Source organism: Mesoplodon densirostris, chromosome 10 (assembly GCF_025265405.1).
Source record: "Mesoplodon densirostris isolate mMesDen1 chromosome 10, mMesDen1 primary haplotype, whole genome shotgun sequence".
NCBI lineage: Eukaryota > Metazoa > Chordata > Mammalia > Artiodactyla > Ziphiidae > Mesoplodon > Mesoplodon densirostris.
The window spans coordinates 29,360,236-29,387,190 of NC_082670.1; the positions used below are offsets into that span (position 1 = coordinate 29,360,236).

At 39.1% G+C, this 26,955-nt stretch overlaps 1 protein-coding gene across 2 annotated transcripts in view; it reads left to right on the forward strand.

Annotated features, from left to right (window-relative positions):
- Positions 1 to 26,955, forward strand: part of LOC132497208 (24-hydroxycholesterol 7-alpha-hydroxylase) — a 67,044-nt gene that overhangs the window by 27,610 nt on the left and 12,479 nt on the right. For both annotated transcript variants that reach the window (XM_060110265.1, XM_060110266.1), the window contains exons 8-10: positions 11,476 to 11,609; positions 19,288 to 19,383; positions 20,231 to 20,319. In XM_060110265.1, the coding sequence (XP_059966248.1) occupies positions 11,476 to 11,609; positions 19,288 to 19,383; positions 20,231 to 20,319 (319 nt within the window). The remainder of the gene's footprint in view (positions 1 to 11,475; positions 11,610 to 19,287; positions 19,384 to 20,230; positions 20,320 to 26,955) is intronic.

The window sequence follows — 26,955 nt, forward strand, 5'->3', positions numbered from 1 at the left end:
ATATTAAAGACCTGAGTCCCTCCAGCTAACTGAAGAAACTCACTCTTGTTACCCCTCTGCAGCCTGCCAGGGCTCAATGGCTGATAGCCAAAGTTGTGTCTATGATAGAGTCTTGGCCCTTATACCACATATCGACCAAAATATTGAAGAAAGAGATCAGTAGCAGAGCCAAGGCCACTACAATGGAGTTATGAATGGAGAAAAGTTATTTTATTTAAAAAAATTCTCTCCATTCCCATTCCTAGCTGGACAATATGAACCTAATTTGGAGATTTTGGAGGCTCTGGCATATGATACAGGAAATTCCTTACATAGCCTCATTTTCCTCTGCTAGACCAGATTTTAAAAATCCTGGAATAAACTCAGAAAACATTAAATTATGCCAGAGCTTTTCACAAACTACTTCTCATCCATTGACCTTGCAGAATATATGTAGATTACCTAAGAAAGTGTTTATAAATGCAGGAGATTTCATTGGAAACCCACTCCAAATATATAATTTTCTTGTCCTCTTTTCCCTTTGGCCTTAATGACCAAGATGGTGTCATTTTGGAGCTCACAACTGGTTACTTTCCAATCCACTAATCCAGGCACAAAGACAAGGGTGAAACTTGTGTGGTTGATATCTGGCCCCTGAGAGGTTTCCCAGGAGGCTACATTCCTTCCATTATTTTCTGCCTATATAATACCTGAAATGTGTCTTGTGACACTGTAACCCGGGAGATTTTGTGTGAAGTCATTCTGTCTTCATTTATTGCCTAGCTTCAGCAGGTGGAAAGAGATACCTCTGATAGCTGTAGATTATTTACAAGCTTAGAGATCGGTCCTACTCTGGCAGTTCTCATTTTATTAAGTCTTTCACTATCTCACCCCAGTGTAGCACAGTTAATCTGCTTTGTTTATTCTCTACATTTTTCATTCAGACACAGTTCTTTTCCCTGAGTGTTCTGTTGGAGAATTATTCAGGCATTTAGATAATCTTTTTCCCTCTTTAGAAAATAATGAGATAAAGGTATTCAAGCCAGGTTGACATCTCTCCAGAGAACACAATCCAAAAATTTAGAATTATTATGCAGAGTTTATAAAGAAAGGGTATTTCTAGATCTAAATTGATTTTACCTGTTACTGTTTACCCATTGTTGTCTTTTTTTCATCAATATCTCTACCTTTTATATATTATAAATTGGACTATGTTCTTTATTCCTTGAAGAAACTATCATAATTATGAAGCAGGCTTCATTTTATATTCTAGTAGAAGAGGAACTGATAATCTCTTTTTAATATATGAAAGAAATATTTCTGCAAATAACATAGGGTACTGTTTTTTTAGAGGAGAATCTTATTTGGTTGTGTTGGTATAGTGGCATTAATCTTTTCTCGAAATGATTGAATGAGATTTGGTATATTTTTATATGTGCGTTGACAGATGGAAGAAAGGGTGGGGAGGGTCAGTCTTTTGATTCTTGACTCTGTCTTCCATCCATTTTAATAACCTGTTCTGAGCACTATTGTAGCCCTTGGTATCTTTCTCAATTCACTGTTATAGCTGCCTCTTTCATTCTTGGTCTGTAGTTATGAACATCACACTGAAGCTGCTGATCAGAGTCTACCCCCGAAAGGTTATTGCTTATAATTTTCCATAGGTGTCAAGCAGAGTGCCAGACACTGGTTATCAATCCCAGGGGAGGACTCTAAACACTTCTGCTCACTGCATCTTGGTATCAAAGTTGCCAAGGAAAACACAATGCTGTCAGGCACTGGATGCAACAATGCTAAACTCGGGCTTCCCTGGTGGTGCAGTGGTTGAGAGTCTGCCTGCCAATGCAGGGGACACGGGTTCGTGTCCCGGTCCAGGAAGATCCCACATGCCGCAGAGCGGCTGAGCCCGTGAGCCATGGCTGCTGAGCCTGTGTGTCCGGAGCCTGTGCTCCGCAGCGGGAGAGGCCACAACAGTGAGAGGCCCGTGTACCGCAAAAAAAATAAAAAACAATGCTAAACTCACGTAGAGAAGAAAGAGAGCAAGATCAGCTTCAGGAATGGGTGTCAGTCCCCCATCACCAGGATGTCTCTCTCCCTGTGGGAGACGCAGGGAAATTGGCCACTGCATATCCCTCTCACACCGCAGTGGAAGGAACCCTGTCCCTTTTCCTAGGAGGGCAGATGTAACAGTGGGGTTGGACAGGTGCCGTATTCTGCACATACTTTAAGCAGAGACAGAAGAGTACTCTCTGACCCTGAAACAAGGAAAGATATTCCCACACAAGGTGATGCACCTGGCACAGGCAGTGTAGAGGGTGTGTGGGCCCTTTGTCTCCTGGTGAGGAAGTGTTCCAGGCCCAAGGCCCACCCTTCCACAGCTGAGTTTGGGCTGAAAGACTGAGCATGAGACCCGCTTTTCCCAGCAATAGGAATATATGTCTGATAATCAAAATTCATCCTACATCCTTCAGATGCCAAAAAGTTTTATCCACCCCTGGAAAAGTCTGAAGAACCAGAGCTGGAAGTTCAGAAATGACTGAGGTGTTTGGAAGCAGCTAGTGACTAGAGAGGGAGAATTGAGGGAGCTGCGACCTGCCAGGCTCCAGCTACAGTCCCTAAACCCCTAATGCCCATATTCACTGTCCATGGACAGTCTCTAGGCTTATTCTCTGCTTTTCCCAGCCTGTATCCACCACAAATACCTTAAGCTGTTTGTAAGTCTTCCTTTCCACTTTCCATCTGTCCTTCCTGTTTATTTAACTGGTATTTCTCTTACATAAAGACATTGAGGACAGGTTGAGGACAGGACCTAGAGGGAGGAAACTATAGCATTTAAAAATATACGTATTTTAAGGCTTCCCTGGTGGCACAGTGGTTGAGAGTCCGCCTGCCGATGCAGGGGACACAGGTTCGTGCCCCGGTCTGGGAGGATCCCACATGCAGCGGAGCAGCTGGGCCTGTGAGCCATGGCCGCTGAGCCTATGTGTCCGGAGCCTGTGCTCCGCAACGGGAGAGGCCACAGCAGTGAGAGGCCCATGTACCACAGGAAAAAAACAAACAAACAAACATATTTTAAAAAACCAATATTTAAAAAAACAATCTAAATAAAGAAAAACCCATATCATGTTCCTATACAGGAAGGCTTAATATCATGAAAATGCCAACCACTTTCAAATTAATATATATTTAATTAATTATAAGGAGAATTCCAATGGTTTTGGTGGGGAGGGAATTAACAAAATGACTTAAATATTTTTTGAAGAATAAGTGTGACTACAAATCAAGATTAATCGAAGTGTAAATTGGTAAGGCCATATTTGCCCTACCAGATAGTAAAACTTATTATATAAGTTGCTATAACAAAAGAGTACACGACTGGCACAGGACATAATTGATCATCATGGCCCTTATTTGCTTCCCTTTTGCCAAAAAAAGCAAATTCAGAATCTTTTCTTTCAAAGGTAAAAAAAAAATTACAGGAAAAAGTCACTTTTCTATTTTGTTTCATATTCTTGAGGCAAAAGTTTCTAAACTGTCAACATTTGCAATGAGTTAATATCCTAGAATCCTGCAGTCACTTGGGAGACTACATTTATAGTCAGTTTATAGGGAACAGCAGTGAACTAAAAAGCATGTAACTCCATAGCCTAGCATATACTTCATAATCTTTCATCTACTCTCATCTTCTTTCTCTTGACTTTTAAAAAAATTTATTATTATTATTATTTTTTTGCAGTATGCGGGCCTCTCACTGTTGTGGCCTCTCCCGTTGCGGAGCACAGGCTCTGGACGCGCAGGCTCAGCAGCCATGGCTCACGGGCCCAGCCGCTCTGCGGCATGTGGGATCCTCCCGGACCGGGGCACGAACCCGTGTCCCCTGCATCGACAGGCAGACTCTCAACCACTGCGCCACCAGGGAAGCCCTCTCTTGACTTTTTAAAAATAAATTTAACTTAATATCTTTCTTACAGAATTTTGTCTCACAGAACATGTTCAGTAGTGGATGTGTACAGTAATGGACATGCATAATAATAAAGGAAGTTAGTATTTTATAAGGAATAAAATGCAAAGTGTACACCTTTTTTCTCTATCAAAGAAACATTTAGGAGTGCCAGATTAACATGGCAGAGTAGGAAGATCCTGAGCTCCCCTCCTCCCATGGACACACCAAAACCACAACTACAAGTAGAATGATTATCTCTGAGAATGACCTGAAGACTAGCAGAACAGATTTTCTACAACTAAGAATGTAAACAGAATGCCATGTCAAGATGGGTAGGAGGGTCAAAGATGCAGTCTAGACAGAACCCATACCCCCAGCGTGGTGACCCACATGTGGGAGGGATAGCACAACTGTGGAGGTGCCCACTTCACAGTGAGGGGGTCCAAGGCCATATGGGGATCCTCAGCTCGGGGACCTGCACAGGGAAGATGAGCTCCCATAACATCTGGCTTTGAACACCAGTGGGGTTTACATTTGGGAGAGCTGGAGGGCTATGGGAAACCAAGACTCTGCTCTTAAAGGGTGCACACACAAACTCACTTACTCTGAGTACCAGCACAGAGGCAGGAGAATGTGAGGGGTACCTGGGTCATATGCTGCAGGAGGTTCCCTGAACAATTTGGGGGTGAGTGCTGGAGGGGTAGAGATATGGTGGAATTTTCTCCAGGGTTGAAGGCACTGGCCAATGCCATTTTTTTTTTTTTTTTTTTACCTCTCCTTCCACCATCTGGCCCAGTACTGGCAGGCAACATTTCTGTCCCTCTCCATCAACTAGCTAACACCATGTGCCCCACGCCAACGTTCTCCTGAGGACCCACCCTTCCCATCCCACCCTCCCCAGCCAGCCCCTTCAAAGCAGCCCCTGCCCCACCTGGCAGGTGGCCTCAGCTGGCCCCAGCAACTGTACAAAGTGGCTCCACCTCTGAGGGGCGGGGGGGCACCCTGCATGCCATGAACCCACAGCAGCCACAGCAGAGCCACACAGCCAGCCAGGGCACAGTTGCAATCCAACCACACAGGAGGATGCACACAGCACACATGTGGGACATCCCAGGAGCATCTGGCTCTAGTGGTCAAGAGGGATTGCACCCCTGTGCCCCATAGGACACCTTATACATAAGCCTGCTGTTTCAAGAACAGGAGATACAGCTGATCTACTTAATGCATAGAAATAGGCACAGAGGGTTGGGCAAATGAAAAGATAAAGGAATATCTTCCAAACAAAAGAAAAAGATAAAAACCTCAGAAAAAGAGCTAAATGAAACCAAGAGCAATTTACCAGATAAAGAGTTCAAAATTATAGGCATAAAAATGTTCACCGAAGTTGGGAGAAGAATGGATGAACTCAGTGAAAACTTGAAAAGGCAAATAGAAGATATGAAAAAAGACCCAATCAGAGGGCTTCCCTGGTGGCGCAGCGGTTGAGAGTCCGCCTGCCAATGCAGGGAACATGGGTTCGTGCCCCAGTCCGGGAAGATCCCACATGCCGTGGAGCGGCTAGGCCCCTGAGCCATGGCCGCTGAGCCTGCACGTCCGGAGCCTGTGCTCCGCAACGGGAGAGGCCACAACAGTGAGAGGCCCACGTACCACCAAAAAAAAAAAAAAAAAAAAAAAAAGACCCAATCAGAACTGAAGAATACAATAACTGAAATAGAACATACACTAGAGGGAATCAGCAGCAGATTAGACAATGCAGAAGAATGGATCAGCAATCTGGAAAACAGGGTAGTGGAAATCACCCAATCAGAACAGCAAAAAGAAAAAAAGAATAAAAACCAACGAGGAGGGCTTCCCTGGTGGCGCAGTGGTTGAGAATCTGCCTGCTAATGCAGGGGACACAGGTTCGAGCCCTGCTTTGGGAGGATCCCACACACTGTGGAGCAACTAGGCCCGTGAGCCACATTTACTGAGCCTGCGCTTCTGGAGGCTATGCTCCGCAACAAGAGAGCCCGCGATAGTGAGAGGCCCGCTCACCGCGATGAAGAGTGGTCCCCGCTTGCCACAACTAGAGAAAGCCCTTGCACAGAAACAAAGACCCAACACAGCAACATCCTAAAAAAAACAAAAAACAAAAAACAATGAGGATAGTTTAAGAGATCTCTGGGACAACTACAAGCATACTAACATTTACATTATAGGGGTCACAGAGGAGAAAAGAGAGAGAAAGGGACAGATAACCTATTTGAAGAAATAATGGCTGAAAACTTCCCTAACCTGGTGAAGGGAACAGACAGACAAGTCCAGGAAGCAGAGGGAGTTCCAAACAAGATGAACCAAAGACACCCACACCAAGACACATTATAATTAAAATGTCAAAAGTTAAAGACAAAGAGAGAATCTTAAAAGTTTCACAATATTTCTTTTCACATTTGAAAGAATATTGCAGAAAGGGGTTTATTGCTGTCTCCTTTTGGGAGACAAGTCACCAAACTAATTTTCATCTCACTAAAAATTTCCAGAAATTTGTAACCAGTACATTCTCATTGCCTGTAAATAACTGTTATAGGATCATTGGACATATAAAATGTATTGTAAATGATATCTACTTCAGGACATTTTATCCTTTCTTACTCTTTCTGAGGTGTGAATGTAGCTTTCTTCTTAGAAGAAAACAGCAGTTTTGTAAATATCCCTGGAATAGAGATATAATATTTTAATTGAATATTTGAACATTACTTATCATATTCAAAAATTTTTTTAATTCCTGAAATGAAGGAAAGGATGTAAGATACTTATTTTATATTCCTCTGGAATACTGTAAATTTTATTTACTATTTCTCTTTAGCTTTGTCTCTGTTCTTTAAAAACTGACTTTTTTTTTCAGGAGCTTATCTTGAGGTCTCTGCTTGAGAAAATATGCCAGAAAACTCGTTTCCTATTATTCTCTGTCAGCAATTGATGTCTCTGCTTCCTTGCTTTTTAAGAGAAATCATAGAAATGCTGGATTTTTTCAAAGCTGTTACATCATTTCCCCAAATAACAGTATAAACACCAACTTCTGTTATTTGATATTGCTTTTTAGCAAAATTATAAAATTTGGGAAGCAAATTTCATGACCAAATTTTGGTAGGAATCATTGCTTAAGGTTATTACATCAGATTCTTTATTTTTCAGCCTTTATCTCATGCATTTTTTATCCCAATTCACTGTCCTTCATGTGTACTATGCCTTTTGCACACACCTTAATTTTAAACATTTTAAATAAGCTGTTCTGTGAATATGAAAGACAACGTCTGTGAAGGAAGACAACCTCACAGTATAGAACAGCAAACAGAACTGAGAATCCCTGCTTTCAAAAGTAAATAAAGAGGTGGTAGAATGTGTAGGGATGCACTCTTTAGATTTCAGTGGAGTATATTCTTTGCTTCACTTCTCTGTGTGTCCCTTGGTAGACATACACCTGTCTTCCATTTGTGGGGAAGCACAGGGCCTCCTCAGTATTCATCCCCACCTTCTGATTCAATCTCCTCAGAATTATGTCTCCAGAGGTATGAATGACTCGGCAAATGCCTGTCATTCTCCTTTTTTTCACAAAACATGGATTATTTTCCCAAAATGATTAGTTAAATCTTGATATAATGTTACTTCAGGACTGTAGGAACAGAATTTTTGTACTTTATGTATTTATTTATTGAATCAATGTGTGTGTGTGTGTGTGTGTGTGTGTGTGTGAAGGGGAGGGAGCTTGAAATATGAAGAAGACAGAGGAGTCATCTCTCAACAAAGGACCTGCTTTAGTGATCCTGTTTGATTCATGTTCCTTTTTTCTTAGGTCCAATAAATCATATTTTTATAATTAATTTTGGAATTTAAGTTACTTTTCTCTCTGCCTGAGGGAATGCTACTCATCCTTCCAGGCTTAGCTGAAACGCCAGCCCTAGGCAAGAGGGGATGAATGCCACTGAGACTCAAATCCTCTCTTATGAAACTTATATTATAGTTATTTGTATCCAGATATTATTTTGTGTCCTTATGGCCAAGCTCCTTTAAAATAGTGACTGTGTCTTTCTTATTCGTTTCTCCTCTCAGGGGAGGTGCTGGGACCCAGGCAGCAAGGGTAAGGGCTTTTAGTGTAGACAGACATAGGTTTGAAGGCTGCTCCGACACTTTCAAGCTTCTCCTTGGACACATGATAACTTGATAGTTGGCAGATTGTGATGAGGAATAAATGAAGTGGTCCAACATATTGGTGACATTAGATGGTCAATAAATAAGTGTTATTCTCTTCCTATCTCTTATAGCACCTATGCTTGGGCTAACATGTAACAGATATGAAGCAAATATATATTGAGTGAATAAATGGTTGAAGTAGTAGAATTTTAATCTATTACATATCCTTAACAAATATAAGTTACAGTTACTGTGTTCTAACATGCTTGTCATCATGCCTGCGGAAACCCAAAACTATACGGAACATTTTAGAAACATTCTTCACTCTCTCTGAACTCAAGACTCATCCTTTCTTTTATTTGGTTTCAAATATCCTATGATTTGGTTTGACTTTTTTTTTTTTTTTTTGATACGTGGGCCTCTCACTGTTGTGGCCTCTCCCGTTGCGGAGCACAGGCTCCGGACGCTCAGCCTCAGCAGCCATGGCTCACGGGACTAGCCGCTCCACGGCATGTGGGATCTTCCCAGACCGGGGCACGAACCCATGTCCCCTGCATCGGCAGGCGGACTCTCAACCACTGTGCCACCAGGGAAGCCCCTGGTTTGACTTTTATTGCATTTGTGCCAAGAATTAAACAGATGGCTTCTGAATTTTACCCCATAGTTTCTTCCCTGGCTGCCTTTTGTACTGGTCCCCATCTCCATTAGGCCCTAGCCCTTTTGATGATTACCTTGGCATTCTTCCAAGTGGAGCCTTCTAATTTTAGAGTCAAAACACTGGAAGAACAAACCACAGATGTGCATTGAAATATGTACAGTATGGGTACAGAGCCATTTCTAAGAGTTATAATAAGAAAGGTCTTTAACCTAAAGATGTTCTTTGAAAACAGCATCTTTTTCTTTTTCTTTGTCTAGTCTGAGAATACTACCTTAATTTTCCTACATCACACTGGGACTTGAGAAACTAAAAATATTTTTTCGAAACATTTATTTTCCAAGTGTAGTCTACATCTCTTCTACATTTGTAGGTCATAATAGATTTTGTTTTCAACTCAGAACAAGCTTTTGTTTCTTTATTGTATAATACAAAACATTTTTTTGCACTTTATAATTCAATTAGTCTCCTAAGAATAATTCATAAAAAACCTTTTCTCCAAAATAAGGTCAGAAACTTCACTATTACCAGAGTACAAACTTTTTCAAGGCCAGAATTATGCCTGTCTCGTAATAGGTTGGTCACTATGGAGTCACACAGATCTGATTTCAAACACTTAATCTGACCCGTGGTAGTCATTTATCCTTGATCAATTAGAGAAATATTTATTTTCTGTATCTTGTAGCTTCAGTAAAGTAAAATACAAAAAATAAGTAGAGGGATTGTTTGGTGAATTTGTCTAATGTAGATGCTCTAAATAGATTTTTAAAGAGAAAAACCTTTTTTAAAGTAAGATTTAGAATCTGAAGTGTAGGTTACTGCTAATTTCTTTGTAGTGTCCATTCGGCAAGGGCCCTCATTTGCTGGGGTCACCTTGGTTTCCAAGATAAAGGTGAAATTGGTCTGAACTCCCTCCCAGAGTTCTAGGGATCTTTGGAGGGAGAAGTGATGGAGGCGGCCAGCAGTGGAGGCCTGTGCCTCTCGGAGTTTCTCTTGACTTCCAGTCTCGCATTTCTTGATTTCTCCACTTCCGCTCTTCTCCCTTCTGCAGTTCTGCCTCTTTTCCATATTGCATTGCTTCCTGGACATACCCAGATCTTTATTTCCCCAAGTGTTAACTTAAGGTATGTGTTAGCTGAATTTATTAAAATATTAAAAATATAGGACAAGGAAAGGGAAAATTACACAGTAGCCAGAAACAACTTAAAAATTGAGTATATGACATAAAGTTGAATTTTCTCTTCTTAAAAGTCCCATCTGCCATTTCTCCCTTGGAGAGTTTTCCTTAGTTTTCTAATAGGTTGTCGGTCACCTGCCATGTAGACAATGGTCTTCTTTTTCTTTTTTTTTTTCACTCAAGTACACTCTAAAAGAAACTCAGATCCCCTCATACATTTTTAAGTTGTCTTCTAAAATTTATTATCCTGCATTTCAATACCTTCCCTGCTTTTAACTATCTTCAAATATTTTATATCTCATAGAACGGTTTCCTTGCCTGCATGGTGTACCTGTTAACTGTGTGTTCATTTCTTACCTCCTAGACTGAGTGTATTGCAAGAATGCCTTCATTGTTGTAACCCTGGTGGAGGCTGACTCAACTCCTGGCTCTTGCCCAGTGCTCAAAAATCTGTCAAGTTTAATGGAGTGTATAGACGCCCCTATGGGAATTAATAGAACCAGAGCTCAAAAACCCTAGTTCCCAGACTCCACTAACCAGAAACATTTGCTTCTGACTCCTCAGGAATTCCACCTGTACTGACCGAGAAGGTTTCCCAGGCAGCACCCACCCAACCCTCTTCTGCAGGATGGGCTGGCTTTAGGACAAGCCTCATCCAGAGTGAAAGAGAAATGTGGCTGGAGACCCACATTCCACTCTCATCCACTCATGCCCAGTACAGTTGGGAGGAAAATGTGAAAGTTGACTTAAACTGACCATGTTGTTCACTTTTATTAAGCAAGTACTGTCAAAATTGAAAGCTGAGTTGTTTAATTTTCAAAATGTAAACATTTTACTTGAAATATCGTTAATTAAACTGTCTCATTTGACTGAAATCCCTGACCATATGTTGGTCCATAGAAAGAGCAACCGCAATCCTTTTCCACGTGACTACAATCTAAATATTAGCTAAGGTATGCAACTTACAGTAGGAATGTTTGATGTACCTGTGTTTAGAGAGCTCATCATTCCAGATGAAATACATGTGTCCCATCACCCCTTTCCTAATATTCTTTTGGGGCTTTCTGAAATGTATGATTAAAAAGCAAAAGCAAAAACAAAAACAAATCAGCAGGGAAGAGATAGAAGTAGTAAGTCAGGTGGCTTCTCAGATCTCTTACTTCGTACTTTTGATGCCGATCTTTTATTGCTCTTTCCTTAAGTGGAATGAGAATTTGGACAAGAAACAATGAAATGAGTAAAAATTGAACATCTTTCTGACAGGGACTATCTTAGTCATCTGATAGCCATAGGACTGTGAGAACCAAGGTTGAATACCAATCCAGTACATTACAGTAATCAACATTGGTTTAGTTTTATATGCCATACATTTTAACTTGGTAAGAAGAAAATGATAGAAAGAGTCAATAACTTACTAAACTTGGTATGCAAAAGTAATAATAATATTAACACCTGATATCAGAGACAGTATTTAACTTATATAGCTTACATAAAATCATTTTCTGGCCTCTTTAAGTCCATCTTTTTTTTTTTTTTTGATTCTCTTTCCAGGTAAAGATAAGATTAAAGTGTCTGAGGATGACTTGAAGAAACTCCCTCTAATTAAATGGTGTATTTTGGAAACCATTCGTTTAAGAGCCCCTGGAGTCATTACTAGAAAAGTGCTGAAGCCAGTTAAAATTTTGGTGAGCATTGGTTTTGTTTTAAAATAATGAACCTTCTGTGGAAAAAAAGTCGATATTTTGCCCATTTATTATTAGATAATTTCTTAAGTTCCATGAAGTACTATGTGACCCTAAATAGGTTACTAATAAGAGTTGTGCAGCACCAGTTTGTTAATATAGGTATCTATCTATTGGCAACTATTTTAGCTAAAACATAAGCCTTTCATAATCATTTTGGCTATGTGATTCTATATCAGAATTAGTATAATCCTATTTCAATCAGGCAGGAGGGTCGGATAGTGTTTCCTCTGCTGAACCGACCAATGAGTATTACTGAGATGGAATAGGTTGAGGAATTGAGTGTGTGAGGGAAGTCCTTTAGGATAACTGGAAGACAGTTCAGACCACAGATCACAGATACAGGAACAGATAGCAGGAATGCCATGGATAATAGAAACTGATATTAGGAATTAGTGACTGAGTGAGGTCCTCTCTAAGGGCAAAGTAGGAGAATATTCTCAAGTGCACCATGAAAGGTATGTGCATGTGGCAAACGTTCAGTTCAATATCTGGTGAATCATTCAGGCAGAACAAAAAAAAAACATTTTTTAAAGGAATGATTTGGGACCTAAATTATCCAGATAGATTATAATTAGTCAGCCCTCCGCTCTTGTTAGCTTTTTTTCCCACGGCTTAAGAGGGCTTGGATTAAAATCAAGAAAATTTTGTAGTAATAGGATTCAAAAGAGACAAAAAAATCCAAATTTGATACAAGTTGCAACTTGCTAAATCCAAAAACAAACATAGTTTATTTAACTGATCTTATGTAGATTGTAGCATTCAGTTTCAGAGGGATTTTAACAGTTTTTGCTTTTAAATAATCAAATTATCAATTACGTTAAAACTATGACTATAAGAGAATATATATATTTAAATATTTATAAATTTAAATATATATAAATTTATATATGTAGTAAAAGAATATATATATTCTGTATTGAGAGGAAATAGTCAAACAACTTGGTGCAATTAAGTAGAGCAATGTGTTTATTACTTTGAATATTACTATAATTGTTATTGAACTTTTAGTAAGCCTTATTTATATTCTGGGTAGTAGTAAATTAGCTGAAATGCAGAATAGTTATTTGACAAATAAGTGGGTATTTTGATTGTTATTTTAAGCATATAGATCCTATACAAGTTTTGTTAGATTAATACCTAAGTATTTCCGTTATTCTGGGCTTTTGGAAATGGTATTTTTATTCTTTTATTTATTTATTTTAATAAAGTGGGCTTTTCTTTTCTTTTTATTTATTTATTTTCTATTTGGCTGCATTTGGGTCTTTGTTGCTGTGTGTGGGCTTTCTCTAGCTGTGGCGAGCGGGGGCTACTCTCCGTTGCGGTGCGCAGGCTTCTCATTGCAGTGGCTTCCCTTTTTGCAGAGCACGGGCTCTAGGCTCATGGGCTTCAGTAGTTGCGGCACGCGGGCTCCATAGTTGTGGCTCGTGGGCTCTAGAGTGCAGGCTCAGTAGTTGTGGCACACAGGCTTGGTTGCTCTGCGGCATGTGGGATCCTCCCGGACCAGGGTTTGAACCCGTGTCCCCTGCATTGGCAGGCGGATTCCCAACCACTGCCCCACCAGGAAAGCCCTGTAAGTGGCATTTTTTAAAACTTTGATTCTTCATTGTACAATACTTGTCTGTAGGAATATAGTTGATTTTTGTGTGTTGACCTTGTATCTGCAATGTTGTGACATCAATATAGAAACCTAAGTTTCATTACAGTATAAATCTGTCATTAAAATTTTTTTATACATTATTCTTCACATTTCATGCATCTACGGAGTTTTCATATTTATTTCAAGGCCACATTAATAGTACATTGAGTTGATAGCTTAAATATTTAATTATTTCCTGACTCTTGAGAGTTTAGGTAGTTTTCTTTGTTTTTAATATAGTAATTATTTGTACCTTTGTGCCTAGTACATTTTCTTTTTTAAGGATTATCATTGAATTATGTTTTCGTAGTGGATTACTGGTCCAAGGGTATGAACACATTTATGATTCACTGCCTAAAATCCTTTCACAAAACTGGAGTATTTTATAGGTCCAACACCTATGGATTCCCCCAAAAAAATTTTAATTAAAAATGATAGATATCCAAAACAATTTGATAAATTATTTTAAAAATTCATAGTCTCTTACTTCTATTTCCTCACACCCACATGTTCTTCCTAGAGGACATGAGGCTCAGAAGCATCCAAGGCACCTTCCAAGCCCTCGTAGCTGCAGTTATGCCTCTCTTAGTGGTAGAGCAACACCACAAACACGTACTCAGGCTGCTATCATCCCAGAATGTTCCAGCATTTCCTTTCATTATTTTTCACATCTCTTTTTAATATTTGTAAAAGATGCAGTGTTTCCTGTACCTGCTATTTCTTCTGTACACAAAATAAACACTTCCTTTCCTCTTAGGAGGCCCAAACTAATCACTGTGATGTTCACCCTACAGAGTTGAGACTTTAAAAATAATAAATGGAACAGTTTTTTTCTTGTTACACAAGCAAAGTATGGTAATTAAGGGGAAAAAAGACCATAAAAAGAAGCTAAAGGAAGAAATTAAAAATTGCTTAGAATCTTGCAAGTTAGAGATAACCACTATGAACATTTGGTATTATTATAATTTCAGAATTTTTTCCTGTAGTATGTGCATTAAAAAAATAAATTGGGGTCACACAAAGCTAATTTTCTCACAACCTGCTTTTATTTTATTTAATAATAAATCCCAAATAGTTTTCTGTATCAATAAAAGACATCCACATCATTTTGAATTATAGTGTAATCTAATATATGGACATCAAATAAATTTTAAAATCAGTTCAATGTTCTTGAATATGTATGTGACTTCCATTCTTTCACTATTATAAATAGTGCAAAGATTAACATTCCTATAGCTAAATATTTGTGCACATTACTGATTATTTCCTTAGTATAAATTCATATGACTTGGTTCTTTTAAGCTTCAAGTATTTTCTAAAACAGGTGGAATGTCTTTGCTGAACATATTAATATGTTCCCAGGAATTTGGATCATAAAAATCATTTCAGATGGGATCATCTATGTTTTGACCAGTTGGACAACAGGTCAAGATTCCTTGCTATGAATGCTAGAAGTATTCTCCACTGCTCTTTCCTAAGGGAATCTGAACAGGATATTTATTACAGTCTGAACAGAATATTTATTTTTGCTCCTGTAGTCATTCCTTTCTATATTTTTTTGGAATAAGTGAGAATGGACAAACTCTGGTTTCTTTGGTTTACTGTATTCCTTCCTTCTCTTTATTATCAGTATTATCAGTATTTACTATCAGTATTTACTGTATTAGAAACTAAAGCTGAGAAATTGTTAAAATATTTATTTAATAATTCATTTTAAAAATAATAAGAAAACTAATACATATTAAAATAATTGTGTGGGGGGGTTTTTAAGATTTTTTTTTGATGTGCACCATTTTTAAAGTCTTTATTGAATTTGTTACAATATTGCTTCTGTTTTATGTTTCGGTTTTTTGGAGTAAAGCATGTGGGATCTTAGCTCCCTGAGCAGGGATTGAACCCACATGCCCTGCATTGGAAGGCAAAATCTTTTTTTTTTTTTTTTTTTTTTTTTTTTTTGCTGTACGCGGGCCTCTCACTGCTGTGGCCTCTCCCGTTGCGGAGCACAGGCTCCGGACACACAGGCCCCGCGGCCATGGCTCGCGGGCCCAGCCGCTCCGCGGCATGTGGGATCCTCCGGGATCGGGGCACGAACCCGTGTCCCCTGCATCGGCAGGCGGACTCTCAACCACTGCGCCACCAGGGAGGCCCGGAAGGCAAAATCTTAACCACTGGACCACCAGGGAAGTCCCCAGATAGTGTGGTTTTATGTAGCATAACTATATTTTTCAAAACACAAAAAATATAGAAGAACAGCATCATTTTAAGTGTTTGCAAATCTCTCTGATGCCTTCTGCTAATAGAAGAAATCTGAATTCCCATATATGTGTCTGCAGTCAGTTGTTGTGATATATTGTTTCCTATTAATGGAAATGAAGAAGATTCAGCCTCATACAGACATGTGACCAAAAAAGGAAGGAGTATTTTATTAGCCTTTTCAGGTATTTCTGTGGCTATTCTTTGATACTACACTAAAACTCAACAGAGGTACTTTCTTAAAAGTTTGTTGCAATCTGAAAATATATTAATGAATTTTTTGTACTCAGTTACATTAAAATCCATTGGTCTATCCTATACTTTGAATGAGTCTTTTACCCAGGAATGGTTTTTGATCTGGCAGATTCTCTGAAAATGTCTTGGGATGCTCAGAAGACCCTAAGCCACCTTTGAAAGCCACTGTTGTGGAGAGAAGAGGGCTTCTTATGTTTAGGATTAATCAATGGAACCACAAAGCAGATGAACAGACTGTACCATATCAAAATTTAACATGTCCTGTTTTTTAAAGTATAACCTAAATTAAATGTCAGCCAAAAATTAAGAATAAATGTCAGTATAAGTACAATTCAAGGGTTAATAATTTTAATATTTAATGAATTCACAGATCAATAAGTAAAGGACTAATATATATATAGATAAATGAGGATAGGACATGAGCACAGAAGTTTTATAGAAGAAAATAACAACATGGAAAATACTCAGCAAAGACATAAACTTTTAAACAGCAATCAAAAAAAACCTATTTTAAATGTCAGATTAGCAGATGAGAGGGCAATGAAATTGATACTCTCATATATTTAGTTAGAAACATGTCTTGCTACAAAATTTGAGGAAACAATTGAGCAACATGTATTAATAACCTTAGATGTTCCGAAGACATAGGACATGTATATCCCTATGTTTTCTGAACATATATATTAAAAGATTTTATAAGAACAATGCTTTGTGGAAGAAGATGTTTGTGATGGCATTACTTATTATAGCAAAAACAGTAGAGAACGATTGATTAAGAAGCCACTAGAGAGAAAATTATTTTAAATGAGTATACAATATAAAATAATACTTATGCTATAATATCAAGTGAACAATATAAGAGTCAAAAATTATTTATTCAGTAGGGTAAAAACAATATTTATATACTAGGTATTTATGTATGTAAACAATATTTATCAGTATATATAAACAACAAACTATATTTAAAAACAACAATAAAAAAACCACAAAGCTAAACTACTGTTATTAGGTAAAAGTACTGGAGGGAAGTCTAGCCAATTGATAACTGTCTTTTGTTGCCAGCTCTCTCGTTGTTTTCTTTTCTAGTTTTTTCTATTTTTCTGAATTTTCCAAAATGTCTAGAAAGCAGTTTTTATTACACAAAAGAATATACTTTTAATTTTTAAAGTTATATATATATATATATATATATATATATATATATTTTTTTTTTTTTTTTAAACAACTAACACCAACCAAGCTCCTGACCAAGAGCTAGAGAGAAAGAATGTGCTTTGGGACTCCTCTGATGGATGCTTTGCCTTTACAGGACTCCTCTTTTCTTGAAGTAAGTGTCTGCATTCCTTGCACCCACTTTGGTCTTAGCATCCTTCTTGAGTTACAACAGAGAATCCTTCTGCTCTTCCCTCTTCAAGAAAAGCCAGTCTCCGGACTAGCAGATGAAGTTCATCTGGCCTCACAGCATCCCTGTGGGGTGGGCTAGCCAAGTTCACTTCTGTCTACCTGACAGGTGTCATTATTGCCAACACAGAGAAGCTGTGACTTCCACTTCCTAGTGATCTATGCCCTGGTCCTCTGACTGTTTTGCCTCCCTCTTGATCTTTCTCTTCATGTGCCATGTTAACAAGGACAGGACTGTTTGGCCCAGGCATAACGATGTCCGTTTGCTCAGAGGATTCCTTTGATACAACCAGCTCTCACACCCTTTGCTGCCACTCATCCGCCTGGCATTTGCTGCTGCAACAGGAACTTCTGTCTGGTCTCCTCCCTGTTGCTAGCGTGAATGCTGTTCCTGAGGCCGCCTTTGAAGTCTTCCTCTACTACCCTGCTCTGTAGGCTGCAGCAGTCAGCATCTCCACATCACGATCCTAGGTCAGCAGCCACTGAAGAGGGCTGGGGGGAGGGTGGGGGGAGGGGAAGGGCAGCGGCTCCCCCGACTGGATGCCTGGCCCAGGGCTGCCCCCAACCATATCAGGGCCCTCCCCAGCTGATTTCAGAGCCAATCATGACCCCTCTAGCCTCAGTTCCAGCAGAGGTAGAACAAACACACAAGACTGGGATCTCACAGGTCTTTTCCACGTTAAAAATGGTAAGAGGGCATGAGCAAAAGTCTCCCTCTCCTCCTAGCTTGACCTGACGCTCTCCAGCAATCCTGGCACTGAAATGACCAAACTCAAGTAATACTCAGCAACCATTGGAGTCAACAGGGATTCTCTTGGGTTAAAAAATGATGGCCCCTCCCCATACTCCACTCCCTGCTCACATGAAAAGAAATGTTTTCAATTGTGCCATGCTACTGTTCTAGATACGTAAACTTAAAGTAAGTGTTTTGCAGATATCTTGAGGACACTTCAAAATTACACAGGATTAAACAGATGTGGCTTCTGATGCTTGGCAAAGGGAGTTACTAATAAAACGTCTTCAGCTCAGTAGAGACGGTAGCTCTCTAGCGATCTCACACCTTGGGGGTGCTCTTTGTCCTCTGGTACCTGAACAAGGTGATGTAAAGATGATTTTGTGAAATAGTTTTTAGTTCCTGTTATAGTTTATATATCATGAAAATTATTATAATGTGAACGGAGAAGGATCATGCAGACTCTGCTGCTTGAGGAAACATACTGTTTATCATCAGTTTCACAACCTCTGAGACCTCAAATGTGAAACCAACCCAATAAGCCCACAACACTTGCTTTGTCCGATGTCTTCCTAAGCAGTTGTCTTCAACTTCTTTCTGCCCTAACAGCTGCTGCTAGAGTGAAACAAACAAACAGAATCCACTGCTCCTGCCCTGACACTGTCGTCAGCATCCCCAAGGACAGAACATCCACTACCCCTGTTATCAGTGCCAGTATGGCCAGTGTCCTGTCTCAGAGTTAGTTTTTTCTGTTCTAGAACCTGGGAATCCACTGTGGTTTCCGTCATCAAGACCACTTGCAGCAAACTCCAATATCAAATATCAGAAGCTTAGATAGCTAGTGGGAAGCAGCCTCATAGCACAGGGAGATCAGCTCGGTGCTCTGTGACCACCTAGAGGGGTGGGTTAGGGAGGGAGATGCAAGAGGGAAGAGATATGGGAACATATGTATACGTATAACTGATTCACTTTGTTATAAAGCAGAAACTAACACACCATTTTAAAGCAATTATACTCCAATAAAGATGTAAAAAAAAATCAAAAGCTGCATTACAGTGGACTTAGACCAGTTTCTAAAATTTTCACATGTATCTCTATCTTCCTCCATGTAACCAAAGATATATGTATGTATAACTGATCATCAGAATTAGAAATCAGTAATTGCCTACATTGGAAAATAGAAATGATCCATCTAGGAAAGAGATTTTCTCACCATTGATTATACGATGTATATGTCTTCTTTCTAATATGGTAATATGGTTGTAGGATTATTTTTAATGACCCAAGCTCTCATTAAGGCAGATCTCAAAACATGACTTGGAACCATTTTTCTGTTATAGAATTATACCGTTCCTTCTGGTGACTTGTTGATGTTGTCTCCATTTTGGCTACATAGAAATCCAAAGTATTTTCCTGAACCTGACCTGTTCAAGCCTGTAAGTTGTCTCCTTCAGTATACATTGTCCTTGGATTTCTGCCAGGAGTATGAATTCATAAATTAGCTAGGGCTATATCATTAAGCAGCCATATTTCTCTGGTAACTAAGGCTACAAATCACAGACTAGATTTGTAATATAGATGTCATAACATTTACAAATCAGCTAGAAAAGTTTTTGGAATAAGCTTCACCAACTTTAAAATAACTTTTTGTCTGAAACCAGCAGGACATGTTAAAAGTAAATATGCTTGGTTCTGATAGAAGCCATATTTCATGTTCTTCAGGCAATTGCTTCTGTTATTGGTTTCCAAGGAGTACAAAAATAAAAATGAAGCAAATTAAAACTGTGTTCTGCTATTTCTTAGAACTGGGGAGTTACAGGGCTAAACAAAATCTTAAGAGGTCATTTAGTCCATTCTCTGCCTTTAGGTAAAACTGGCAAAAATGGCATCCAGATGAATTAATTCTGCAGACCAAGCTTTCTCCAACAGGGAGGGCTGTCAGTGTCCCATTACTAAATTTATTACCAAGGGCAATTTTATGATGGAGCCTGAGGCCTTATTACAAATATTCTTTCTCTTCTGAGGTCAATTCTGTGGTTGATTTACATTATCATTTACATTTACCACTTAACAAAGTTCTTCTTAAACTTTTTTATTTATTAGTTCCCATTCCAAAAACATAATTGTGGCTGATATTAATAACAGGTTGGAAAAAATTACCAACAACCCTGCAACTTTATATGCAAGGATTAGCTGTACAAGATCATTTTTAGCCTAGAGAAATAAAGTTAAGCTTATTTATATAAGACTGATTTAGAAAAAAAAAATGCTTTCTTCCCACAGGAACGTTGGAAAAAGGCAAATTTAGAGAAGCATGCTTTCTTGGACTGCTTCATGGCATTTGGGAGTGGGAAGTACCAGTGTCCTGGAAGGTCAGTGCGACAGCTGGGGCACATTTATCCAGAAAGTCAGCAGAAAGACGAGGGCTTGGAGGGGGAGAGCTTCAGTTTAATCCCTCTTTTCTCTATTATCAAAACTACAGGGAAATCTAGGAGACCACATTCTGTTTGATTGGCCCTCATATTGTGCGATGTCTTTGTGGGAATGTCTGCAGTGGCTTCTGATAGGAGACCTTGTGAGAATAAAATATTATCGTTGCAGCTGCCAGATGAAAGCTGGGTTTGTGTTTCAAATGCTCAGCTTTCCTATAAGGATAATTTGAAGTGGTTTGAGTTCTACCTTTTTTAAAGATATAGATAGAAGAAGAATATTTCTTGAACAACAACATTAGCACAGACATTTGCTGAGGTTACAGAACATCTTTAACTTTGAGCATGACAGCAGCTTACTGGGTGGTTTTTCTTTATTGAATTAGTTTGGTTCTATAAAAAGTTGCCTTTGATATCTTTTTGAGTTAAATTAATGTGGCACCCAGGCCTCCTCTTCAATGGGATGCCCTGTTCTAGTGCAGATTATTTACTGTTTATTTATTCAAAAAGAAACCTTTCTGAACACCTCACCTGTGCCAGGCCCTCTGCTAGGCCTTAGGGATAGAGCACTGAGGAAGAAGGACATGGTCCCTGACCTCATAAAACTTACAGCCTACATTAAATAAATCCCATTTCCTTGTTGTGATGGTTCTGTTGGAGAAATGTTGGTACCTATTTGTGACAAAATCTCACTCAGTGAACATACAAATCCTTTAAAAATTCTATATTCGCAATATTGTAGTTTCTTAAGGCAATTGTCTTTGTTGTTTGAACATAATTACCAATCCATATTTGCAATTGTGACTTACTCAATAGCATCCGTTCAACTCCTCCTTTGTTTTACGTTTTATAATACCAACTTGCTTTTCATAATTGACACCTCCCCCAAAATGGTTTCAATTAGCCTTAGCCAACCATGGAAATTCTATCTTCCTTCTTAGAAGTTATTCTAGAAGCTGAGGGGTAAGCAGATTTGTGCCTGGTGTTTCCCTGGAGACAACTATTTGTCCTGGGGTAGGTCCTTGACTTAAACTGGCCAATCAGACTGAAAGGAGAGACTTTCTTCTTTCACGTTTAGGAAAGTATATACTGTCCTCTCCCACTGGAAGTGCACAAGCAAGCAGGTAGCTAGCTCCAGTTGTTGCTAAGAGCAAGTTCAAGAGGAATAAGCTTTAGGATGGTTTGGAGTCTGTGGACACAAAGTAGAGATATGTGAAGAGCTTGGTCCATGAGATGTCATGAATCATCAGTTTTGAGGAGCTACTCTACTTCCTGTTATGTTAGATAATAAATGCTTTTTATTAATAATATATATTACATATATATGTAATAAATGTTCACTTATTTTTAAGGCAGCTTGAGTTGGAGGTTTCTTTTTTTTTATTGAAGTATAGTTGATTTAGAATACGTATCAGTTATTTTTTAAATGCCAAAATGAGCATATTTGAGGGAAAAATAAAATGATTAATAGAGTCTAGGAGTTCACATAAGCTTTCATACTTTAATGCTCTTGAATCTCAAGGGTTTTAAACGCCAAGATGCATATTTTAGTAGCAGAAGTTCTAGTCTTTTTTTAAAAATTTTTATTGGACTATAGTTGATTTACAATGTTGTGTTAGTTTCAGGTGTACAGCAAAGTGAATCAGTTATACATATATGTATATCCACTCTTTCAGATTCTTTTCCATACAGGCCATCACAGAGTACTGAGTAGAATTCCTTGTGCTATACAGTAGGTCCTTATTAGTTATCTGTTTTACATATAATAGTGTGTATATGTTAATCCCAATCTCCCAATTTACTCTTGAGTTGGAGGTTTCATTGGTGAGATCTGAAAGCATGCTGACATACCCACCAAAAACCTCCAAAGTTAACATTATAATTGAGTGTCAGATACTTTAAGGGAATAGTATAACCAACAAAACCAAACAATAACTACAAAAACCCATCATGCTCACCCTTTCTCATATTATTTTTACTTTAGAAAAGCAGTTCTTTTTCTTAAAATTAATTAATTTATTTGTTTTTGTTTTTGGCTGCATTGGGTCTTCGTTGCTGCCCGCAGGCTTTCTTTAGCTGCGGCGAGCGGAGGCCACTCCTCCTTGCGGTGTGTGGGCCTCTCATTGCGGTGGCTTCTCTTGTTGCGGAACACAGGCTCTAGGCTCACGGGCTTCAGTAGTTGTGGCTCCCAGGCTCCAGAGTGCAGGCTCAGTAGTTGTGGCACATGGGCTTCGTCGCTCCGCAACATGTGGCATCTTCCCGGGCAGGGATGGAACACGTGTCCCTCATTGGCAGGCAGATTCCTAACCACTGCGCCACCAGGGAAGCCCAGAAAAGCAGTTCTTAAACCAATAATACATTTATTATTTTTGTCACCAATATCAATGTTGTAAGAGTAGGTCTTCTAAAAATGTTAGATATTACTTTTTTTCAGGTCCCTTTATATATATTCCCAGTTGTAACTATAGAGTTTACTATAAGCATCTTTGAAACTGAGCTAGAAGTATTTTAGACCAAGAACTGAAATGCTTTGCAATGAAGCATGTAGTATGGGCCAATGGTCAAGGATTAACTGATGACTATGGTTTCTAAGAGGGGCTATTATGACATTACTGTGATATCTTTTGAGGCTGACAGACATTTGCTTGAGTTTGACAGTAATGGGTACAAAAGAGGGGACCATGATATTTCACCTCAATCAATAGTATATTATTTATACAGAAACTATACATTTTTCAATGTACCAAGCTTATACTATATGTAAGGCAGTGTCCTGGGTACTGCAGAAGCTTTGGGCAAGAGTAAGACATGTTCTCAGCCCTCAGGAGATGATGTCTGGGAGAAGGCGAGGAAGATACCATATCGAGTTCATAAATAACTGCAAGGAACGCAGGGTGAGAGCTGGCCAAGCATCACACTGTGGGGATTCAAGAGAGAGGCTGTATCTGGTCAGGGTGATCTTAGATGATTTTCTTGGGAGAGTGGCTTTTGAAGGGTTGGATGAACTTCCAGACTGAGGGAACAGTGATCGAGGGGTCATTTAGTACAGGGATATGTATGTTAGGGGTTATGGTTTTACTGTTATTGAGACCAGACTACAAGTAGTAGCAAGAAGACAGACTGAAAAGGGACATTGGCCCAACCGGGAAGGCCCTTTAATACCTAGGTACACAGCTCACAAAGCACTAATGAAGTATAAAAAAGTTTTGGGTAGAGCAGACTAGAGTGGGGCATGCTGACATTCCATGTGAGAGACATGAAGTGGTGCAATCTACCAGATTTGGAAGATGATTAGAAACAGTGACCAGGCGAGAGGGAGGATTTGAGGAATGCTGTAGCTTTGAATCTAGGTGGCTGGAAGAGATGGTAGAAATAGAGAAATTAGGAACAGGAGCAATTTTGGGGACAAGATATTAAGTTTTCCTTTGAAAACTTTTGAGTGTGAAGTGATTAAGTTTTCCTTTGAAAACTTTTGAGTGTGAAGTACAGCAAAACATATATCATATAACCAAAATCTACAGGTTAAATATGAATGTTGAATAAATATGACTTAATTTTTAAAAACCTACTTAATCTAGTTTTCTATTAAGCTTCTATTTTTAATAGTCCATAATTTTCCTGTTACTTATTTTAAACAGCCAACTCATGAAACATTTAAAAAAAAAAAAAAAAACAGACAAAACAGAAAATTGTTCAAGAAGGTAAATGACTTCATTTGGACAACATATGCCAAGATAGATCTTTGCACTAGAAAGTTAATCCCACAAACCCTTAGTATAATCCCTAGAAAATTGCACCCATTCTTAGTTTGTGTACCTCGAGCCAATTTATTTTCTCATGTACCAAATACTCAGTGAGTCAGAGAAAGTTGCCCGGGAAGTAGATGACAATCAAAGTTTGTCAAGAAAACAGTCTTGTGGCCTTGCAGCTGTCGCCCCTTGGTGTTCAGGCCACTGAGGCAGTCTGAGAGCCCCTCTCCCAAGTGAACACTAAATAAGAACTCAGTGCTGCCATCAGCTCCCAACCAAAAAGCAGAATGGAAGAACTAGTGTTCCTCCTCAGAATGATAGGAGTTCAGAAAATATATATGGAGGGTGAATCCCTTGCTAGGCACTTCCCTGTAGTGGAAGGGACCCCTTCCCAGTAAATCTACTGCTGGAGAAGTCTAGTGATTTTGCAGAAAAACAAACAGGAGAAAGCACATGAACTACTAGACTTTACCAGCCATGGTAGTATGCGAAATGAAGAGTGGAAATTTTCCTCTTAACTGTGAATGTAGATGGAGGAATAGGACAGGGGATTTCCAGTGGGTGTCTCTGAGAGTTGATGATCTTAGCAGAAAGGGATGTGCTTGCCATCCCCACCCCCTGGAATGCACACCAAAGCCAATAGCCCTGATTTTCCTTGGTTCCCATCCCTGCAAGAGGATCCCAGTTGGCTGTATCATTGTGCTAACTGATATGGGTTAAATTCCAGTGTAAAACAATAGCCCTAATCTTCGGCAAGATAACGCCCTTACAAAGGCATGCTTGGATAAGAAAAGGGTGTGATAAGAGGAAAGCTGCAGTACTTGAGACATGGAAATGAAGCATGGATTCCTCCGGGATGAAAACTGTGATTTCTACTTTTTTGTGTGTTTGGGTTCTTCATGTATCCTAGGGCAGTACAAGGTCATAAAGTCATGGACTTATCTTGAATTACTAATGAAAATCACATTGCTGTTGGAAAATTAATTCAAACATAGGTCCAGCTGATAGTAGGTTAGTAGGACTATTATTCAACCCACCAAATATCTCTTGAGCACCTAGTATTAATATGATTTCCTTCATTCAATAAATATTTATCAATTATATGCTATATGTCAGGGTAGAGCTCTAGGAGTTACCTTGGAAAACAAAATAATGGATGAAGCCCCTTCCCTCAAGGAGCTTATAATTTAACTCAAAACACCTTATTAAACACTAGGGAGATTCAAAGACACATAACATTCCTGAATTGCTTATAATGCAGTTGGAGAGATGAGACATAGCAACATGAAAGACAAGCTCTACTTAATAGCATGAGATGGCACTTGAGAAATGCCAGAGGACTCATCTATATCATAATTGCCATAGGAACTCAGAGGAAAGGGCACTGGAAAAGGCTTTATGGACTAGATGAAAATAATTAGTAAACAACACAAAAGAAAGCATACCTTCCTGAAAGGCAGTGGTATCAAACGTTGAGGGTAGAAAAAAAATTAAGTGCTCACAGGAATGTAATGTACCTACTATATGTTAGTGGTAGCAAGGCAACTCTATATTTAGGGTTTGTGAAGCTCTGAGTACAGTAGTTTCTATATGTTTATTATATTAATGATAATGTAATTTTAATAATTGTGCCTTATTCAGTACAATGTCTTTGCACAATCTTGTATTTGAGAAGCACTATACTTAGAGGTAGCTGATTGCTCTTGAGCAGTGAGCAACACCAGTCCCTCTGGATTTCATGAGAAGTTGCAAATTCAGTTCATTCTGAGGAATTTGTTACATAAACAAATGCATCCCCTCAACTCCAGTTGGTAAATGGAACAGAATGAACTGGATTTACTAATATAATATTGCCCTAACATTTTCACTATGGCCATGCACATGTCCTGGAGGGGATGTGAAAAGGGTCGAGAGTGGGAAGAGCGGATGTAGTTCACTCCAAGACTGGGCGAGGCTGCCAGATCCTTTTATTAACTTCTAGCCATGCTTCTCTCTCCTTTCTGCTTTACTGAGGGGCAGTGACTCACTCAAAGGAGCCCAGAAACCATTGGTGAAACCGCAGTCATTACTTTCCCAGCCATCTCATTCTGACACTTCATGATGAGGCTAAGATTTAAGTCTGTCAAGAACAGAAGCAGCAAATTCCAGAGTGATTTTTTTTAAATTTATTTTTTATACAGCAGGTTCTTGTTAGTTATCTGTTTTATACATATTCGTGTATATATGTCAATCCCAGTCTCCCAATTCATCCGACCACCATCACCCCCCCACCCCTACTTTCCCCCTTTGGTGTCCATAACGTTTGTTCTCTACATCTGCCTTGCAAACTAGAGTGATTTTTGATACTTAGGCCAAAGTGCTTGTAAAATAAAACATGTTCATTTCTGCTCCAAAAATGCCAGAAAGGACCCTCTTTTCCTTTATTTACCAAATAGATCACTAGCCTCTCAGTCGTGCACAGGACACCTGCACAGGATTTGTAGCCGTTGGAGAGAAAAAAAAGGGCACTTTGGGCTAGGTATCTCCCCACCACTTTTTTTTTGTTTGTTTTTCATGGGCTTTCTCCTCTCATCAGACTGAGTTACTGCTCTTTGATAAGTTTGGTCTCTTTGTTTTTCAGAAAGAAGTTTCAGCTCCTAGAAAAAGAGGACTGGCATTAAAACTGTGCTATATCACAATTGCCCATGGGTTATTATCTCTCCATCGTTACTGTCTTCTTCTTCCTTGCTAATTGCCCTAATTTTCATTTGGAGATTCGTGGGATGCTGAGGTCCTATTCCGCCCCCAGGAATAGGAATGAGGCACTGTTCCCTAAGTCAATTCTCACATC